The sequence below is a fragment of the Podarcis liolepis genome, assembly GCF_965112155.1.
Source record: "Podarcis liolepis genome assembly, chromosome: 7".
Classification (NCBI taxonomy): Eukaryota; Metazoa; Chordata; class Lepidosauria; order Squamata; family Lacertidae; genus Podarcis; species Podarcis liolepis.
This window is the reverse complement of record NC_139561.1, coordinates 52,266,102-52,288,093: the sequence shown is the minus strand read 5'-3', so window position 1 is coordinate 52,288,093 and position 21,992 is coordinate 52,266,102. Positions and strand designations below refer to the sequence as shown.

The window sequence follows — 21,992 nt, the reverse complement described above, 5'->3', positions numbered from 1 at the left end:
ACCAACCTTGAAATTATTAGTTGTATGTGGCAATTTTAACACGTTTTAGAGGTTCTTGATTGTATTTAATTGTTCAATGTTTTAATTGCATTGTTTTTACTATTTGCCCATTGGGCTTCTTTGGGAGGAAGAAGAATGGGATAGTAAGAGCCCTGCTGGACCAGAGCAAAAATATATCTAGTCCATAATCTAGTTTTCATTCTGATCAACCAGATGCTGATTAGAAGCTCACAAGCTTTTTGGGGTGCTGTACACATGATGTCGCAGCAGTTTTTAGCCTTATCCTCCATGAATATTGCTAATTCCCTTTTAAAGTCATTAAGTTGGTAGCCATCACTACATCTTGTGGAAGCATTTTGTTGTTGTTGTTTAGTCGTTTAGTTGTGTCTGACTCTTCGTGACCCCATGGACCAGAGCACGCCAGGCACTCCTGTCTTCCACTGCCTCCCGCAGTTTGGTCAAACTCATGCTGGTAGCTTCGAAGACACTATCCAACCATCTTGTCCTCTGTTGTCCCCTTCTCCGTGTGCCCTCCATCTTCCCCAACATCAGGGTCTTTTCCAGGGAGTCTTCTCTTCTCATGAGATGGCCAAAGTATTGGAGCCTCAGCTTCAGGATCTGTCCTTCCAGCATAGTTTATAGTTTAACTATCCCTGCATGGTGAAAGTATTTCCCTTTGCCAGACCTGCATCTATCACCATTCAGCTTCTAGTATGATGACAGAGGGAGCAAAATAGCTATCTGAGTGCTTCCACACAGCAGTTTATTGTGGATTTGGTCTTCTCATGCATGAAAGTTTTACACAGCATCCACATGAAGTGATCCTCAGCAAAATGCCATCCCATATGCTTTCCCCACTTAATCCAGATTTACCATAGACACATAAAATGCAGTTACAGATAGGTAGCCGTGTTGGTCTGCCATAGTCAAAATAAAAAAATTCCTTCCAGTAGCACCTTAAAGACCAACTAAGTTAGTTCTTGGTATGAGCTTTCGTGTGCATGGTATCTGAAGAAGTGTGCATGCACACGAAAGCTCATACCAAGAACTAACTTAGTTGGTCTTTAAGGTGCTACTGGAAGGATTTTTTTTATTTTGACATAAAATGCAGTAAGTCAAAACAAAACACTCACATGGAAATGGTAAATCCAGAATTAAGTGGGGAGGAAGGATGGGATGGCATTTTGAGAAAGACAATGTATTGTGGTTACTGCAAAAAAGCTACCTGTGTTATCAATGCAAACTCCACTATAAAATTTCCTGTGGAGGCATGCTCTATCCACTTCCGCCATAGCCCACGATGCTTAATTTTATATAGCTCTATCGTCATGACCCTTTATATTTGGCTTTCTTCCCATATTAATAGGAAGGCTACCCTCAAATCCAGAACCAGCCCTGATCTGCATAATAACTCTTTTATTCCATCTTTGGTCACAGCCAAAACATTTAAAGCACATTCAACACACATTTAAAGCACATGGGTTCCCTCAAAGAATGTTGGGAACTATATTGCGTTAAGGGTGCTGGAAATCATAGTTTTGTGAGTTCCCCACGGTTCTTTAAATGTATGGTGTGGCTGTGACAGGAGACTGTTTTTGTTTTATTTTTTTAAATAATGCTCAACAACATATTTTCTCTCTCCAAACTTTCCTCCCTTCCAAATTTGTTTTGTCACTTATCAAAACACAAAAGCTTGCAGACTACTTCATGTCTCCCCCACCATTGGCCATCATAACGAAATTATGCTGCAATATCGATATATTCATTTTCACCAAATGAACTGACATAATTATCTGCATTTTTAAAAAAGTCATATTCATTTTAGTCATACTCCACCAGGAATTGTAAATCTTGACAAGTTATTCTGAGAAGAGGAGACCCAAGTCAAACAAGCTCAAGCTATGATGCTACCACAAGCTTACCAATTGTTAAGGCTGAGCATTGAAACTGGGACTCTGTGGGTCAGGGGAACACTTGCACAGACCTTTTCCTTTGTCACGTGTAATTTTAATTTTTTTAAAAAGCATTGAAGGATTATGCAAACTGTACTCAGTTACTAACAGTCTAAAATAAACATGTTGGTTTCTATTGAATATACTTGGGATCTTCCCATCAGAAATTCCCTCAGTAAATATACCATGCCCCCTGGAGTTAATTGGAACAAATGAAGCATGAACTGTGTGATATTTAACTTAATTTCAATGCATCTGACAGCTTACTGTGTTTATATACATTATGGTGATTTCCCAAATTACCTCTGGTTTGAAACATTCTTCAGCTCCAAAGACATTTATCAAATTCTAGGTGGAGCCGAAGTGAAAGTTAAGCTAGCATGAGACAGAATAATGCAATGGCATCTGGGCTGTAATCTCCTTGCACCATGCCAAGTTCCTTGTTAAGACAGAATTAGGTTTGATTTCTGTCCATGAATGGCCACCCAGTTAGAATACAGTATCCAAATCACCCTCCTTTCCAGATTGAGGATTCATTTGTTATTGTACAGGCAATGTACATTTATTAAAAAAAATTGGCACGCTACTCCTATAGATTGATTTAGGAGTCGTAGTCCAAAACACCTGGTGAAAGCTGGTTTAAATTGCAACTGTATGCATTTTTGAGTATGCAGCAGTACTGGAAGAATGAAGATTTAATAACAGCAGGAGGAGCCTTATCTGCCTTCCAGAGGCTGTTTAGGAACATAAGAAACTGCCAGATATACTCAGCACTTTCTACATTGAGTAGCTGTGGCTCTCCAGGATTTCAGATGGGGGTCTGCGCTAGCTCTTCCTGGAGATGCCGGGGAATCGAATCTGGAGGAAGGAGAGGGTCAAAATATAAAAATGGCAACGACCCTGCCACAAAATGGTGGCTTTCAAATGAGAACAGGAAGAAGTCAGGGCTATGTGTCCCTCTGCTGTTTTCCAAGCTTTATGGATATCACTTTTCTTGCTATAGAAAAATGGGCAGTGAGTTATTGAATTAATGTCCATAATTTCAGAGGATTGCAGGCAAGTCAACTTCTATGGTGGCAGAATGCTATTCTAAAGGGCTGGATCTTGTATAGTACTTAAGAATGCATCCTTTTGAAGGACCAAGTACATTGATTATGGTGAAATTTACTTCCAAGTAAACATGCGTTGGATTGAGCTGTAAGGAGGGCTGGAACAAAGAGGCCTTGTCAGCTCAGAGATCTTCATTGGCTATTGATTTGATACTATGCCAAGTTCCAGGTGCCACTATTGGCATATAAAGCCCTTAACAACTTGGGACCAGTTTACCAATGAGATTGCCTTATCCCACATGTGCCCACTTGACCACTTCAGTCAGTGAAATTGGCACTACCACAGATGCCACATAAGACCTATTCCACCTTTGCAAGAACTCGATTGTTTAGCGTTCTCCCTGCCTTTCGAGATTAAGTAGGCGTTTTCACTGTACTCTTTTAGGAACCTGCTAAAACAAGCCTATCCAGATGCTTAGAAAGTCGAGGTAATTTTAATGTGTTTTGGTATTTTAACTTTTGTATGTTTCTTGTGGATTTCTCTCTCTCTCTCTCTCTCTCTCTTTTGAAAACTGCTTTGAGGTTTTTCAGAGTGTATAAATTTCATGAAGTAAATAAATAAAGCCCACAGAACAACACACCATAGCTGTCAACTTTTCCCTTTCCTTGCAAGGAATCCTATTCGGAATAAGGGAATTTCCTTTTTAAAAAGGGAAATGTTGACAGCTATGCAACACACCCTTTTACAAATGGGTGGGTAGTTTTCCCAGCAGCTCATTTTCTTTAAGAGGTGCAGAGTTAAATGTGCTTCGAAAGAAAAGGCAGTGGTTGAACTGGGTTTGTTGCAGAACAACTTGTTGTTTAGTCGTTTAGCCATGTCTGACTCTTCGTGACCCATGGACCAGAGTACGCCAGGCACTCCTGTCTTCCACTGCCTCCCGCGGTTTGGTCAGACTCATGTTGGTAGCTTTGAGAACACTGTCCAACCATCTCGTCCTCTGTCGTCCCCTTCTCCTTGTGCCCTCCATCTTTCCCAACATCAGGGTCTTTTCCAGGGAGTCTTCTCTTCTCACGAGGTGGCCAAAGTATTGGAGCCTCAGCTTCAGGATCTGCCCTTCCAGTGAGCACTCAGGGCTGATTTCCTTAAGAATGGATAGGTTTGTTCTTCTTGCAGTCCATGGGACTCTCAAGAGTCTCCTCCAGCACCATAATTCAAAAGCATCAATTCTTCGGCGATCAGCCTTCTTTATGGTCCAGCAGAAGAACTAGAAAAATGTTATTTATGTTTGGATATTTGAAAATAATAACAAAAGACATGCCAGGGGTGGGGTGCAGTTGGGGGTGGAGAGGGATCTGAGATTAATAGTGCAATGTTCTTTATATGTATTCAGAAGTAAGACTTCTGCATGAGTATTTTGCAGCTCGCAAAATGACAAATGGCGTTTGTTAAGCATTTGTGGCAATACTTACCTATTAGGACCTTTTAAAAATCAGACATATTTAAAATTGAAGTCAAATCATATTCTGGTTTCTTTTGCCCTTGGCTCCAGAACAGTATGTTTAGCTAAGGTTATCTTTATTTTATTACAATATTTTGCTTAGTATACCTTAGGGAATACCATATGAGAGAAGTATTTCTGTCTACGGCATGTAAAATTACTTTTGTCACTACTAATTGTTAGGTTCTTTGGATATGGTGCTTAGTCTTAGCTTGGTTATATTTCTCTTAAACAGAAAAAAATATACGAGCACAATCTCGCTTCTGCTGAAATAGCAAAGCATAATTTACTTATGAGACAGTAAGGACAGTAAGCCCACTGAACATGCATTAGATGTTCCTAAAGAAAAGATCTAAAAATAAGTACATCTGAAGGATTCAAAGGAAAAAGGCTTGCTTTAAATATAATTACAAGATAATTAAAAATAATATAAAAGCATTCTGGATTTAAACATTTTTCCACACAGGAAGGAGGATGAGCCTTGCCTTCTTTTGAAATAATACAGAATGTCAGGTCAAGAAATCTTTTAGCACCTTAACTTGACATTTCACTTTGGTCATTGAATTTAGCAAATGAAGCACCAAAGTAATCAGCTGACAATGAATCTCAAGTGAATTGCGATTAAACACCAGAATTTCTGACAAACTCAGATTATCGAGGGTTTCCTTCTAATTATGTGCTGAACACAATCCTTGAAGATTTCAAACTTTGGAAAGTGTGATTCATGGTGCACACACCACATTGTAAACACACTTTGTTCAAGCAACTAAGTCGTATGTTCATTGCACAGACATCTTGCAAAGCTTGGCAAAAGCACCCAGAAAATACTGCAGACAGCTTGCACCATATGCCAAGAACCAGGCCATTAGTCCAGCATTGCAGGTAAATATACAGGTGCACGTGCTGAGGACTGGAGTATCACAGCAATTTTTTCAGCAGTGTGCAGCAAGACTTAATGTCCGGATTATAGCATGAAACAGCCTATTTTATTCGTGTTCGTTGTCCAAATCTGCCTCAGGCTCCAATTTCAAATCCTTCTCAGGTATGAAGAGACCATGTAAGTCCAGGTGTAGATCTGTCTTGACCATGGCCCGAGCTATTTCCTTGAACGTTTTGGCATCCAGTATCAGCAGGAAAGGTGGTTTCTGGGGATCTGACGTTACGATGGGTGACAAGATGATACCTAAAGTTGCAACAGAATATACGGTATGCTAAAACAGATTTTCCTGAAATATTGCTCTTTTTTTTTTAAGAAGATGGGGCAGTGGGGGCATGGAATGGATATTAATTTATGCTTAACTTTTGGAGCTTGCCCTGGCACAGGGAATTAATAGTTTCCCACTAAACTGCAATGAAAAAGAAAGCACTGTTGCTGCATGGAAGAAATAGCCTGCTGGCCACTTAAAAAGCAAAAGAATTAATTGGAAACCAAGCTAACTGTTATTTGATGGAAAAATCTTAATGATCACTTTAATGGAGTATGTAATGTTAACACTTGGGAATGCAAATGCTTCTTTGATATGATTTTATATGCCCTGCATTGTTTTCTTCACTGATACTCTCTTGTTTGTTTTTCTTATATGTAGCATGCCTGTATGATTTCAGTATTATAAAATTACAATAAAAACATACTACCCAAGTAAAGAAACTGGAGAGGCCATAGCTCAGTGGTAGAGCACCTTCTTTGGATGCAAAAGCCTGTATGTTCAGCTCCTGGTATCTCCAGTTAAAAAGAGAGCAGGTGACTGGGAAGACCCCTCTTTTCCCGAGACCCTGGAGATCTCCTGCCAGTCACAGTAGACAGCCCTGAGGGAGATGGGCAAGTGGTGTAAGGCAGCTTCTTTTTCTGTTATAGCTGTGTTTGTTGTGTTGATATAAACTAAAAAGATTTTAAAAATTAAATCCTATGTATTATTATTGTTGTCCCTTAGCCTAACATATCACAGAGCTGTTATTATGTTGATAAAATGGGAGAAAGCCAAATACATCACCCTGAGCTTCTTGAAAGATGTGCAGGGCACACGTGATAAATGAATGCAATGGGGACAGTTGACAAAGGAAAGTGACATGTGTCAAAAGCCACAATGTGTGGATGTCAAGATTCCCAATTAAGTCAGCGTTACCACAAGTATATAATGGTTCCATGCAGCTTCTTGGAACGGTTTCTCAACATGTGTGCAAATGCTGAGCACTCACTTAAGCAGGAATGTAGCCCAGATTATAAAGACTTGTTTTCAGACTACATTAGCCAACATGCCATGGACTAAGTGAGTCATCGACAAGCCTGCAAAGTTTAAATCCAAAGAGTTGCATCCTGGGACATTATGGTGAAGGGTAGGAAAGAAATTGAATTAATAATAAATAATAATAATAATAATAATAATAATAATAATAATAATAATACTTTATAATATTACTTAGGAGATTTGAATCCATGCAAAGTTAATGGCACACATTATTATTATTATTATTAGTTACTGTAGTGGTTTTCAAACTCTCTAGCTTCAGGGGCACTTTGTCTGGCAAAGAACCCCTTGCACATTCCAGGGATTGTTCACCCTGATAAGCTTCCAAGGATCACCTGCAGTATTTTGCTTGAAAACTGAAGTTACTGATATAAGTAGAGAAACTATTAACTATGACTTTTCCTTATAATCCTGAGCAGGAACTTTTGTTTATTAAACTGGATGTTCTCACTTCTCCAAAGCTCCTATGTTGAGGTTTTGTTGGTTTTCAAATATTTACATGTAATCAGTTAAATGAATATATAATTAAAAGGCAGACATTGTCAATTAAAATATATTCAACCAGTTAACAGCCTTAGTTACTTATAGCATATAGTTATGTCTTGCTCCTATCTGCAGTTCTTCCAAAACAGAACTGGCAGAGTGTGATGAAACAACTGCTGTTGTGTTTGCTGACTCTGCTGTTTAGCTTAGACAAAACAGCCTTAATCTCCAGGACTATTACACAGTTTAAGACGAGGCCCTTTGATGATAAGCCATTCCAATAGGCTGCATGAAAGATCCATTGTACACGCCTCTGTGCCTGTCAAGGCGAAATGTAGCTTTGCTTTGTTCTGAGTTGTGCATTGTCAGTGGATAAGTGAGTTGCATTGTCGAGAAATTTCTACTGGTGATACAAACAAGGTTTAGGGGCTGTTATGGAAGGATGACATGTGCCAATCTAGTCATTAAAAATCCAGTTCTCCATTTGGAGTAGGTATCTTAGTACCTACTCCAGTACCTTAGTAACTGCTCATACATTCAACACTTCCAATTTGAAAGAATATCAGGTAAATCCATCTGCTTCAGATTCTGGACACTCACTAACTTGCAAGACTGGAAGATAGATTCCCTCTCCTGCACCTAAGAGTTGGTGGCTACTCATCATGTTGGTTATATACTGCTTCCAGGATCTGAGGCAACATGTCTCTGAATACCAGGTCCTATCTGCACTAAACCTTAATACAGTTTGTACTTTTGGCATGATGACCAACATATTTTAACAAATAAATTTGAGTGGCTCTTCAGTTGGGGTTGTATTTAGTGGTTTCTTGTTTGGCAGGGGGTTGTTGCTGTTATTGATTATTATTTTTTTAGTATCTTTATTTTTAGATCTTAGGATTTATGTGGAAATTATTTCAGTTTGGTTGTGTACTTTTTGATGTGTTTTATTTATTGTTTATGACTACCTTTGTTATAGGGACACGGGTGGTGCTGCGGGTTAAACCACAGAGCCTAGGACTTGCCAATCAAAAGGTCGGCGGTTCAAATCCCCGCGATGGGGTGAGCTCCCATTGCTCGGTCCCTGCTCCTGCCAACCTAGCAGTTCAAAAGTACGACAAAGCGCAAGTAAATAAATAAATAAATAGGTACCGCTCTGGCGGGAAGGTAAACAGTGTTTCTGTGTGCTGCTCTGGTTCGCCAGAAGCAGCTTAGTCATGCTGGCCACATGACCTGGAAGCTGTACGCCGGCTCCCTCGGCCAATAAAGCGAAATGAGCGCCGCAACCCCAGAGTCGGTCATGACTGGACCTAATGGTCAGGGTTCCCTTTACCTTTACTTTACCTTTGTTATATTTGTAATATTTTTTTAAACGTTGTAAGCTGCCTTGAGCATGGTCTTAACTATAAAAAGGCAGCATACCGATAAAATGATGTATGTATGCATTTGTGATTCCAGCAGAATTTGAGCAGTTTCTTCTCCCACAACAAAACCAGAGCGATAGAAAGGGAGAGAGAAAGCTGGCTGTCTAGTCACTGGTTTTGCAGGTTTCTGTAATACTCCCAAAGCCTCCCAAACTTGTTTGACCAGAGACAGCAGCAGGATAATAAATGAGAATCTACATCACAGTAAGGTAAACAAGGCCTGTATTATGCTACCTTCAAATCCCTTTTAAAAAACTGTTTGCCTCCATTCTTGGTAAAAGCAGCTTCTTAAAGCCTGTTCTATTTGTGAAAGAGAAAGACTTTAAATAAAAATAGTGTTTTTTGCGACTAATGAAATCCCATTCCCTTTAAAATGAGTCTTAACTTTCGCAAATCTTCACACTTTCCCTCATTAGAACCATCATGTCATTTACCATCATCTTCCTCTTTGGCATTAGGACTAGGAACAAAGATTGGTTCAGCTGGCCAGCAATGTTCTTCCTCCCAGTGAAGTGCCGTCTTTGTCAGAGTGTCAACTTTAACTACCTAGGTGAACAAAGAAGAGGGGAAATGCATTCTTATGATAGAATTCTTCAGATATTTCCTGATTTAGTTTTGCATGCCTCCCCAAAATAAAATTAATCCCCATGCCAACTGCCTGACTCAGAGGGAGGGATGCTGCAGCAAATCCCCACCCCCTTCAACGTGTCCGGGGACAACTGAGGGAGATGCAAGACAGCAACGACTTATCAGTTGGCCTGGCTGGAAGCTACTACCATTTTGTTTCTCCCCTCCCAGCTCATGTATTTTGCTCTTTCTTTTCCCCATTTTTATTTTATATTGTGTCTACTAGATTATGAATCATGATTTTAAACTGTGACCTACCCTGAGCAGAAATGGGGTATATACAGGTAGTAAATAAAATATATAGTGTCAGGGAACTGCCATCAGAGCATCAGGTGGTGGAGGGACTCAGGCAGGATGAAAGAGACTCAACTGCTGAAGCAGGGACCAGCAGGGGGAGGAGTGGGTCTCTGAGGGAATGCGAGCAGGAGGGAGGGCTCAGGGAGGCTTCCAGCGAGAACAGTGGGGAGGTATCGGAGTCTCCCATAGGGAGACCCACACCTCGCAGGAAACTGTCACGCCGTGAGTCCAGGAGACGCGTTTCCGTTAAGGAACTTCTTTGCTGGAAACGCTTCCGCAGACAGCCACTGTCGGACTCTACTAGTGACTAGAGCAGACATGTCTGAGGAGCTCCGTCACACACGGAGGTTTGTGGGGTCGCACAAACTCTGAGGGAGCACGTTTTCACGCACAAGCAGCTAATCAAACCCTCACAGCAGTCCGACAGTCTTTGTACGCTGCCTGTGCAAGAGAAGGCATCATGAGCGAACCAACCGGAACCGGAGGAGCAGGGGCTGGAGCTGGTCCAAGCTTGGAAGATAGATACCGAGCGTTGGAGGTTCAACTGGCCCTGCAGACGGCGAGGTTGGAGGAGAGAAGGGCTCAGGATGCAGACAAGAAGGGGAGAGCCACGCAATTCCCCAGAAAGGTACCAGGATTGGTGCAGAAATTTGGGGGGGACCCCAAGGACTACCATGCTTTTAGGACAGAGATGCAATATGCCCTTAATGTGCAGTTCGATGAGTTCCCTGATGAGGAATCGCGAGTTGCTTTTGTAATTGGGCATCTTGAGAAAGGGGCTAGAGACTGGGTTCGACCCCTAATGGCAACGCACAATGACATACTAAAGGACACAATGAAGTTCTTTCGTGCAATGGATATCATGTTTTCCAGCGATATTGAGGAAGGGGTGGTGCGCAGACAGCTAATGGCTTGTAAGCAGGGAAGTCGATCTGTCCGTGAATATTGGACTGAGTTTACCATGCTGATTCACAGACTGAGTTGGGATTTATCGGCGGCACCCGTTCAAATGCTATTTGAAGAAGGTCTTTCTTCGGGGGTGAAAGACGAGCTGGCACGGAGCCCCAGGGCGGAGTCTATGGATCAGCTGACCAAATCTGCGCTGACCATAGGAGCGCGGCAGGAGGCAAGAGCCTTGGAGAGGCGGGAAGGGAGAGGGGAACGTTGGAAGGAGTTCCGCATTCCAGACATTCCTGAGCCAGCTTTCCCGCCGGCAGAGCCGATGGAAATCGGAACAGCGCGCGCGCGCGCATTTTCAAAAACCAGCGAGGGAGCTAAGAAGGAGGGAAAGGGCCCCCGGAAATGCTATCTCTGCCAACAGCCAGGCCACTTTGCCAGAGTCTGCCCCCAGAGGAAGGAATGGCAAGGGATGGTGGGAGCTGTTGAGGGGGGAGAAGAAGGGGGAGCGGAGCAGGTAAAAGCCAACGCCTGGTTGCCACAATTGGGGCACTGCAGCCAGGCCAAAGAGCAGTGAAAGTGCCCGTGCCAGAAGCTCCTCGACCTGCTCTAGTGATTGAAGTGTCGCTAGAGCTGCAGAATGGGCACCCCCTAAAAATAAAGGCGCTATTGGACTCAGGCAGCTCCTGCAATTTTATGAGCAAGGAGTTTGCTGCTGAACACCAGATACAGACCATCCCTTTAAGCAACCCCCGGCAGGTGACCACGATTGATGGCAGGGAGTTGTTGGGAGGAGGAGTCCGCTTGCAGACTGTCCCAATGATAATGAGGGTGGCAAGGCACACAGAACTGATAGCGTTTAATGTGGCCACCCTGGGAGGCGCTCCCATTATTTTGGGAATGAGCTGGCTAGCTCTACATGATCCGCTGGTTGGCTGGCATCAAAGAGTGGTGTCCTTTGGTTCAGCACATTGCCTAGAACACTGCAAAGGGGAGAAGGGTTCAGCAGGGGCCCAAGCCACCCTAGCAGGGACTGAAGTAATGGGGAAGGTGAAGGTACCACCACAGTATGCAGATCTCAGCGACGTGTTCAGCGAGAAGGAAGCTGACCAACTACCACCTCATAGACCCTTTGATTGTCAGATCAATTTACTCCCAGGAGCACAGCTTCCCGTGGGCAAGTTGTATGCCATGTCAGACAGGGAAATGCAGGAGTTGCGAGGGTTCATTGACAAGAACCTGAAGAGAGGCTTCATCAGAGAGTCCAAAGCAGCAGGGGGGAGCCCAGTGTTCTTTGTGGACAAAAAAAATGCGGACAAGCCGAGACTTGTATGTGATTTTAGGCGGCTGAATGCAGTGACTGAACCGGTGGCGTTCCCTATGCCCAGAATTGATGATATTTTGACCAGGGTGAGGAAGGGAAAGATTTTCACAAAGCTGGATCTAAGGGGGGCGTACAACCTGATACGCATAAGGAAAGGGGATGAATGGAAAACCACCATGTTTACCCCTTTGGGGGCGTTTGGATACCTCGTTATGCCATTTGGATTACAAGCAGGCTCCGCGTGTTTTCAATCTTTTATGAACCACGTGCTGGGCCCTTTGCTCTACAAGAATTGCGTTGCCTTTCTAGATGATGTGTTGGTGTATTCTGAGAATGAGGAGCAACATGTGAGAGACGTCAGAGAAGTGTTGAGCAGACTGCAAGCCAACAGGCTGTGGGTCAAACTGGAGAAGTGTCGGTTCCATACCAAGGAGGTGGAATTCCTGGGGTACCGCCTGTCAGACAAGGGATTGGCCATGGATCCCGGCAAGGTACAGGCAGTGCTGGAATGGAAAACACCCAAAACCAAGAAGGATGTGCAGAGGTTCCTAGGGTTTGGAAACTTTTATCGTAAGTTCATCCGCAACTTCGCCCATCTGACGGCGCCCATCACTGACTGTCTCAGCAGTAAAAAGAAGTTTGTATGGACGGCGGAGGCGGAGCGAGCGTTTGAGGAACTGAAAAGGGCCTTCGCCTCTGAAGAACAACTTCTGCATGTGGATTTACGAAAGAAGCTAAGGGTTGAAACAGACGCATCTGACAGAGCCATAGGGGCGGTGCTTCTTCTGCAGCCGGGGAAGGAGGAGTCAGAGTGGCGTCCGTGTGCCTTCTTCTCGCGGAAGCTGAACAAATCCGAGAGGAACTACACGGTGTACGACCGAGAACTGCTTGCTATTCATGAGGCGTTCCGGAGATGGAGGCATCTGCTAGTTGGTGCACAACATAAAGTGCAAGTGTGCACGGACCATAAAAATCTAGAGTACTGGAGAACGGCGCGAGTGCTCAACCAAAGGCAGTTGAGATGGGCCCAAGAGTTCTCCAAATTTAACTTTGAGATTTGTTATGTGCCAGGCCCAGAGAATGTTAGGGCGGACGCTCTCTCACGCAAACCTGAATATTTGGAGGGGGAGGGAGCACCCGAAGAAACCCATATCATTCCAGAAGACCGCTGGGTGTGTGGGGCGACTTTGGTGGGGCAAAGGGAATTGGTAGAGGGTACGGTGCAGGATGCATACGCCCAGGGGAAACTCAGGGATCTCAGAGGGGAGGAAGACAAATCCGGTGGTTTTGAGGAGAGAAATGGGGCATTGTATTATAAGGGAGCGTTATATATACCTGAAGGGGAATTGAGGGAGAAGGTACTCAAGCAGCTGCACGATAGCCCCACAGCAGGGCACTTTGGGCAACACAAAACCATGTGGCTGGTTACCAGGGAATTTTGGTGGCCCAAGGTCAGGGAAGATGTGCGGGAGTATGTGAGAGGGTGTGAACAATGCCAAAGAGCCAAGGGGGAGAGGCGGGCGCCGGCTGGTTTATTAGAACCACTGCCCACACCTGAGAGACCGTGGGAAGCAGTGGCAATAGATTTCATGACTGATCTGCCAAGGTCTAGAGGGAAAACAGCCATCATGGTTGTAGTAGACCTGTTAACTAAAATGGCCCACTTCATAGCCTGCTCACATGCGGTTACAGCAGAAGAAACCGCCAAATTGTTTGTAGAGAATGTGTTTAGGTTGCATGGCGCCCCCTTGAGGGTGGTTTCAGACCGAGGGAAACAATTTACTTCCAGGTTCTGGAGGAAGCTCATGAGCTTACTGCATGTAGAGGTTAATTTCTCGACGGCCCGTCATCCTGAAACCAACGGGCAGGCGGAAAGAGCAAATGGGGTTCTCCAACAATATTTGAGGTGTTATGTTAATGACAGAGAGAATGATTGGGTGGAGAAGTTGGCGTTGGCAGAATTTGCCTACAACAATGCAGAGAACGTGTCCACGGGGATGAGCCCCTTTTTGGCTAATCACGGGTGCCATCCCAGAGCCTTCCCAGGGGGGGAGGGGGAGAACGGGAGCGTTCCAGCTGCAGAACAGTTCGTGGAAGAAATGGAAGCGATCCATCGCCAGCTCCAACTCAATTTAAACAGGGCTAAGGAGGAATATAAGAGGCAGGCAGACAAAAACAGAAGGGAAGGTGAAAGCATCAGGGTGGGGGACCAGGTGTGGCTGTCAACCCAAGGGTTGCCATTCAAAGGAGGTTGTAAGAAATTAAGACCCAAAAGGCTGGGTCCGTTTGAAGTCATACAGCAGGTCAATCCAGTGGCTTTCAGGCTCCGGTTACCGAACCACATGAAGCTGCACCCAGTTTTTCACAGGTCGTTGCTGTCACCGTATAGAGGAGACAGTGAGGGGAGGGTCACTAGGGGACCAGCAATGGAGGAGAAGGAACACAGCTACCATGTAGCGGAGATCCTCGATTCCAGGTGGAAGGGAGATCAAGTAGAGTATTTGGTAATGTGGGAAGGGGAACCGGAGTCGGAAAACACCTGGGTTAGGGCAGAGGATGTCAAAGACGAGGTTTTAATAGAGACTTTTCATCAGAGGTTCCCACGTAAACCTCAGCCGGTAGCGAGGTTCCGAAGGGAATACTTTGCCACCACCGACGAGGAAGAGGAGTTGGAGGGGTTCCCAGATTCTGAAGAGGAAGAGGATTCAGCTGGCCAGGACGACGATCGATGGAGAGAATTGTTCGAGACGTCAGAAGATGAGGAAGATTCGTTTCGGGGTTTTAGCCCTTCACCTCCCAGGGGGGAGGAATTGGGAGGGGGTGAGGGGGGCCCTGGAGGGGAGGTGGATGTCAGGGAACTGCCATCAGAGCATCAGGTGGTGGAGGGACTCAGGCAGGATGAAAGAGACTCAACTGCTGAAGCAGGGACCAGCAGGGGGAGGAGTGGGTCTCTGAGGGAATGCGAGCAGGAGGGAGGGCTCAGGGAGGCTTCCAGCGAGAACAGTGGGGAGGTATCGGAGTCTCCCATAGGGAGACCCACACCTCGCAGGAAACTGTCACGCCGTGAGTCCAGGAGACGCGTTTCCGTTAAGGAACTTCTTTGCTGGAAACGCTTCCGCAGACAGCCACTGTCGGACTCTACTAGTGACTAGAGCAGACATGTCTGAGGAGCTCCGTCACACACGGAGGTTTGTGGGGTCGCACAAACTCTGAGGGAGCACGTTTTCACGCACAAGCAGCTAATCAAACCCTCACATATAGTTTCTTTAAATATATTTATTATTGTTTTAATATTTCATTGTGAGTCACCTTGGAAAGATTTCTATCCTGAAAGGTGAGATTAAAATTACGATTGTAAGAAATAATCAAACAGCATACTCATTTAACTTTTCTGTCCAACATCCCCATTATTATTATTTTATGTGTAGAAATATTGAGATTGATTCAGATTCACATTCAAAAGTGAACCTACCTAATTTGCACTTCCTGAAGCAATGCACAAACTGAAACATAAGCATCCCTCAAAGTTTGCACTTTTCTGAATTTTGCAGTGCAGTTCTCAAGCCAAGTAATGTGTACAAAAAATGCACATACTGGAGTAATATGTGCATGAAATTGCATATATTACATACAAAAATGCATTATATTTGAGGAAACTCCTTTCCCAAAATGTGTGTATTATTTTTATTAAGGCAAAATTGCATATAACGTGTCAATTAGACGGAATCAGAACTAAAATGCTGATGAATTTTCATGAGGACTTTAAAAATACACACACTCACAATTGAAAATTGAGTTGGAAATGTGGGGAACTGAATTTAAGATTGGAAAAATGGGAAACAGAGAGAAATGGAAATTGACAGATTTGCCTATCCCTAGATATTGTATGTAGACAGAGTACGGCTGCCATATATCTGGATTTCCCCGGACATTACTGGGATTTCAAAAGCAGAATTGATGTTTGGGAGGAATTTCCAAAAGGCAGCACTTTGTCCTGGATCTTAGGCAAGTCAATTGAAAAATTGCATTTTTTTTTTAAATGCTCAACAACTTTGGGGTTTGTCTAAAAAAGCTCAGCAATTTTGGGGGTGTCCTGGTTTGTACTTTTTGAAATATGGCAACGCTAAGATGGAGTCTAGAATACAGGATATGGTCCTGACATATGGATATTACTTCATGTAATTCACTTCACCTCTGTATCTCTGGCTTGATCAATAATTATGGAATGAAAGTCACATTTCATGCAACTTTCCAAAGTTGCCAAAATAACTTGGAAAACTTTTGAACTCTGGGTCAGATTTGCTGCTGAAAAAGGAAGTCTATTCTCAGCTCTATTTTCTCCCTATTGTCCTCCTTGACCTTAACTCAGGAAGCAGCAACAGCCTTAATTAAGGGTTAACAAAACATGCATGTCAAGCAAATTTAATTCAGGGCCCTTTGGTTGTTGCTAAAGCTGTGATCTATGCATATAATTGTGTTAGGTGGCATCACCAATTATAAGAGAAAGAAAATAGGCCATGGACAATAGAAACGGACGTGATTCAGTGAAGCATCTAAAGCAAGGGTGGGGGACCTGTGGCCTTCCAGATGTTGTTGGACTACAGCTCTCATCATCCCTGACCAATGGCCATGCTTTCTGGGGCTGATGGGAGCTGGACTCCAAAATCTGAAGGGCCACAGGTTACCCACCTTGAATCTAAAGCACTTCTGTGGAGAACCTGAAAGGAAGGAGATGCCACCTCCTCCTTAGGCAGCTTATTTCAAACACTACTCTGCTTGTACTTAGCTCCCTGGCCTGCAAATGGCAATTGGAGTATCTTGCGAAGTTGTTGGTCAGAGGAAAGGTAGCCTTGGCTTTAAACAGATTTTGTTTAAATACAGTGGTACCTCAGGTTACATACGCTTCAGGTTACACACGCTTCAGGTTACATACTCCACTAACCCAGAAATAGTGCTTCAGGTTAAGAACTTTGCTTCAGGATAAGAACAGAAATCGGGCTCCAGCGGCGCAGCGGCAGCAGGAGACCCCATTAGCGAAAGTGGTGCTTCAGGTTAAGAACAGTTTCAGGTTAAGAACGGACCTCCGGAACGAATTAAGTACTTAACCCGAGGTACCACTGTAATAAAGTTAGTATAATGTTTATTGGCATTGCAGAATGACATGTTATAAGAGGAAGTGTGCTTTTAGACAGCATACCTGTGTGGGAACTGGACTCCATTTAACCTCTGTGGCATAGATATATCTGTACTTTTTGCCATTGTAGTCATAATTGATGCGAGGCAGCTCTATTCCTGCAAGGGAAGTAGAACAATTTGTACTCATAAACAACAAGAGGAAAACAGAATCACTGCTGATATAGGGGTAAATATATTTAAAGAGACTATAGTACTGAATATAGTAAGACTGTCTTCCTGTGTAATCCCTCTGGGAGCTGGTCATGTCTGCAACTGTGATCATATCTGGAGTCAAGTTCCTAGAGCAGGGGTATCAACATGGCACCCTCAAAATGTTGTTTGACTCCCAACAGGAATTTGGCCATGCTGGCTGGAACTAATGGAAGGGCACCATGTTAGCTAGCTAAGGTCGCTAATCATTTCAATGGGCATTTCACAAGGAAGGTGGTGGAATATTTTCAAGCACAGTCATATTTTAAAGGTAAAGGTACCCCTGCCTGTACGGGCCAGTCGTGTCCGACTCTGGGGTTGCACGCCCATCTCGCTTAAGAGGCCGGGAGCCAGCGCTGTCCGAAGACACTTCCAGGTCACGTGGCCAGCGTGACAAGCTGCATCTGGCGAGCCAGCGCAGCACACAGAAATGGCGTTTACCTTCCCGCTAGTAAGCGGTCCCTATTTATCTACTTGCACTTTGATGTGCTTTCAAACTGCTAGGTTGGCAGGCGTTGGGACCGAACGACGGGAGCGCACCCTGCCGCGGGGATTCGAACCGCCGACCTGACGATCGGCAAGTCCTAGGCGCTGAGGTTTTACCCACAGCGCCACCCGCGTCCCATAGTCATATTTTATACATCCCTTAATAGAAATTATGAGACTTAGAAGATCCAATGTGTCTCCCTCCCCACTGCCTACACAATGGCCTCTCACCTTCATATAGTAATTCAGGCTGACAGTAGATGCTGCCATCTTTTTCCTTCACTGCAGTTGCAGTGGTGGATGGGAGCTGGACCAAATTCGAGCCTATTTCTGCCTCCTGAAAGAAAGACATAGTGCAAAGGGTGCATTTCCAGTGCCAAATGAATACATAGGGACCAAGGAAGCTTGTAAAATTTGCACTAGGATGTATTTCATAGTATAAAACAGCTCACAAAATTATGAATTGGGATTGAGAAGCTACTTGACTGCAACGAGGCCAATTTCAAACACAGAGATGGGTTATTTTTTAGTAAACCCAATGAGGACTGAGCATGCACAGTAACTATGGAATGCTGAGTGTCACCTGAAAAAGAGAATATAAACTGACCTGAACCCTACACTCATCATCCGAACCCCTTCTTCATGTGCCCCCTCCCCAAGAGAGTGGCAACACAAGAAAGGGCCTTTTCTGCAGCGGCTCCCCATTTGTGGAATGCTCTCCCCAGGGAGGCTTGTCTGGCACCATTATTATATATCTTTAGGTGCCAGGCAAAACCTTTCCTCTATAACCAGACCTTTGGCCTTTAACTATTTAAGTGGGTGGGATGTTTTTAATGTATTTCTCTTTCCTTTTTGGTTTTAATGTACCTATGTGGGGTTTATTGTCTGGTTGGTTGTAAGTTGCTTTGGGTTGTCCTAAGCAAGATAAGTGACTAACTAATAATAATAATAATAATAATAATAATAATAGTAATGATGATGAAATTGGGTCTGGGATGGAGATGGAATGGCTTGCTGGAGGGTGGGCCCTGGCTGGCTAGACAGCACGCTGAACAGGAGCATACTTACTGAGAGATGATAATACATCAAGACTGTGTGCTGCAGGATCCACTTGCCATAGTATAAAAGATTTGAAGGCATTGAGATTTGCTATGCAGATTTTAAAGGGAAAATACTAATAACAGTTCACTTTGGCCAACCCCCCTGGCCCATGCCTTTCATTCTTTACAGATCAGGAAGAAAGAAAAATATCGAGGGCAACAACTGATGCAATCTCAGTTATTAGTACAGAGCTGTGTTTTCATAGCATTAGTATAGCCCTGTTTCAAAGGCGTAGCAAGGAACACTGTCTCAGCCATTCCACAGTGCGGCAGGCCAAAACTTGTCAGACAGGTTGATGGGCAGAATGAGTTATCCCTACAAAACAACAATGTAATAAAGTCAAGGCAGTTTCAGGACTGCTTCAAGTGTGATGGGATTCTTGACACAGGTAGCACTTCCCTGTTGGAAATCATGTTTATGTCACTTGAGAGCTGGCAGTTAAGACTGTGAACTGGGAAGTCCCCAGGGCAAACCTCACTGCAGCTGTGAACTCACTCAGTGACCTCAAGTGGTGCCATTGGGGTGGGGGGTGGGGAGAAATCCAGGGCTCCACTCAGTAGAAAGAGCACGAGGGTCTCAAAGCCCAGCTTGGGTGGCTTCATACATTTTAAAGAAAGCAGAATAGAAACATAGAAAGCTGTCTTATATGATGTCAGGCCCATCTAGACATCTAAACTGGCAGCGCCTCAGAAAGGAGACATTCCCAACACTGCCTGAAGATTCTTGGGATTGGCCTGGAACTTTCTGTGTGCAAGGCAGATGCTGTATCAACATCTAAAGTGGGGTAGCAATAAGGCCATTAAACCCTGAGTCTAAAATTACCAAACTGCACCATCATCTCTTATATCCCTCCACCTACAATTTGATAATAATGCTGGTTGACCTTACAGGGGTGTTTTGAAAGCTACATTACATAGTATTTTGGAGCTCTGCAGTTGGGTCTTGGGAGCTCCACAAAACAACTTGCAGGGGCCTGGGTGTGGCCTGAGGACTACAGGTTTGCCACTCCTGGTCTAAATCTTTGTTTTCCGACTTCGGCCCTAATCTGACTCCTCCTCTTGCTTAAAAGAGGAAGTGCTGTAGCTCAGGAGTAAGGTGTCAGCTTTGTATGCAGAAGGTCCCAGGTTCAATCCTTGACATCTCCTGGTAGGCTGAGAATGTCTCCCATCTGAAATCCTGGAGAGATACTGTCAGCCAATGTAGACAGAACTGAGCTAGATGGTTCAATGGCCTGATTTATACTGAATAGGACAGCTTCCTATGTTCTGATGAAATTGGTACTAGCTGCATAGAGGAAAACGTGCACGTTTGTGTACAGCTTCAGTGGGAGGGGATTTAATACAGGAAACCAGCTCAGAGGCAAAGGGTTAGACTTCTCTACTCCCACCTCAATCCAATTAACCCCTGCCTCCAGATACTTTTTAAGAAACAAAGAAACAGAAAATTGCAGGGCATTCCGGTCTTGCAACCACCACGCAACATTCAATTTGATCCTGGCGATAATAAATGCTGATAAATTTTGGTGAAGTGTTTTGCACTCCCTCAAGTACTATAATAAACGCTATGTAGTATTACACCATCGGTATTTACTTTGCTATTCAGATGCACAGGCACATGTAATAGATGTTGCAGCTGCCCTTGGTTGCCACAGCCCACTGAGGTTCCCCAGCGCATATACATGCAGCTAAACAGACACATGTGCATTTGTTATGTATGACACACAAACCACTCCCATGCCAGTGTCCCACTCCCCACTCTTCAGAAACATGAAGAAATACATTTCAAGTTACCTTAGAATTAACCAAAATGTGATCTTATTCCCTCTCCTCATTCTTATACAAATGGGATCTAATAAACAATTTAGAAATAGTGGACAGTTTTTTCATGAACATACCTCACATTGCATTCACTTAAACTCATGGTTTTAAAAATAAATCTGTTTTCTGGTGTATTTAGTTGCGGTGTGCAATGCAGCCGGGTGACCTCTCAGAAAATGTAATTCTCAAGCAAAGTAGAGAAGGGACACATCCATACTATAACATTGAAAGCACATGGCTTGCCCCAAAGAAACCTGAGAACTGTAGTCTACGCCTCATGTAGCTACAATTTCCAGCATTTTTAACAAACTACAGTTGTCAGGATTGGGGGGAGGAATAATGTGCTTTAAATGTATGGTATGGATGTGACCTTGAAAGAAAATGTGGCACAATGGACCAGCTCTGTTAAACAGGGCAAAGCGGTTGCCTCAGGTGGTGGATGCTGAGTGGCGGAGGAAAGTGGCAGCAGACTCCATCTATCCTTCCAGAGGCCCCTCCTTCTAGTCATCTGCCTCCATTGGAGGATGGAGCTATGTGGGTCACATTTTGCACCTTCTCAACTAGGCTAGTGCCCTTAAGCACTGTGGCGGACATTGTCCCACTGCTAATGTTGGCGTAAGGTTGAACTACCATTCTGGTCAGCTTCTGAACCTGCAATGATGTTCAGTGATGACTGTTGCCCACTGGGACAGGTAGATCAACAGAGAAGGAAGCCAGCAGTAGATGGAGCCAGAGCCAATGAAAGGCGGAGCCAACTCTCCTCCTCTCTGCTGAATTCTACAAGGGGCACCTCAGAGTAAGCTGCTAGGAAGTGCTGCCCACTGGACTGTGCACAAGTAAGAAGGTCAATGTCCCATTAACCCCAATGGACCCGGTTCCAGTGATGGTGGGGCGCTCTCTTCCCTTCTTGATCCGCCCCTCCCTGCACCTGCAGTTCACTTTTTAAAAACGGTTCATGCAGTTATGAATGTCATGGATAATATGTTCCTAGTTTGGTGCTTATGGTGTTGAGACCTGGGAAGTGGGACCTGGGGCAGGAGAGAGTGGAAAAGAGTGGAGTTAGGATTCTGTGGGAGAGAAAGCCAGGCAAGAGAGACTGCATGGGGAAAAGATATTCTCCCAAGCTGGGCGGATGGGTGTGTGGATATATGTGTGATTTCCGCATAGATCAGCCAAAACATTGGCTGCCAGAATTATACAAACATGTTGCGCAGTATAAGTAAATAATGCAATGAATTAATTTCATTATTTGGCTTACCTGGGTTGTGCCCAGGTCATTCAGAAGGCAACGTGCTTCTGACAATGTTTTCTTTTGGCTGACCCAGAAAACAAGCCAGGTCAGCTGGAGATTGTGGAAGGAAATGCATACCGTCTCAATGATTCACCCACAGAGCCCAGATCTCAAGGC

The 21,992-nt window shown here is 44.2% G+C and overlaps 1 protein-coding gene across 2 annotated transcripts in view; it reads right to left on the bottom strand.

Annotated features, from left to right (window-relative positions):
* Positions 1–4,761: 4,761 nt before the first annotated feature.
* The window catches only part of BCO1 (beta-carotene oxygenase 1), a 35,722-nt gene continuing 18,491 nt past the window's right edge, over positions 4,762–21,992 (bottom strand). For both annotated transcript variants that reach the window (XM_083515024.1, XM_083515025.1), the window contains 4 exons: positions 17,898–18,003; positions 16,993–17,087; positions 9,085–9,196; positions 4,762–5,683 (listed from right to left, as the gene is read on the bottom strand). In XM_083515024.1, the coding sequence (XP_083371150.1) occupies positions 5,487–5,683; positions 9,085–9,196; positions 16,993–17,087; positions 17,898–18,003 (510 nt within the window). In that variant the 3' untranslated portion in view covers positions 4,762–5,486. The remainder of the gene's footprint in view (positions 5,684–9,084; positions 9,197–16,992; positions 17,088–17,897; positions 18,004–21,992) is intronic.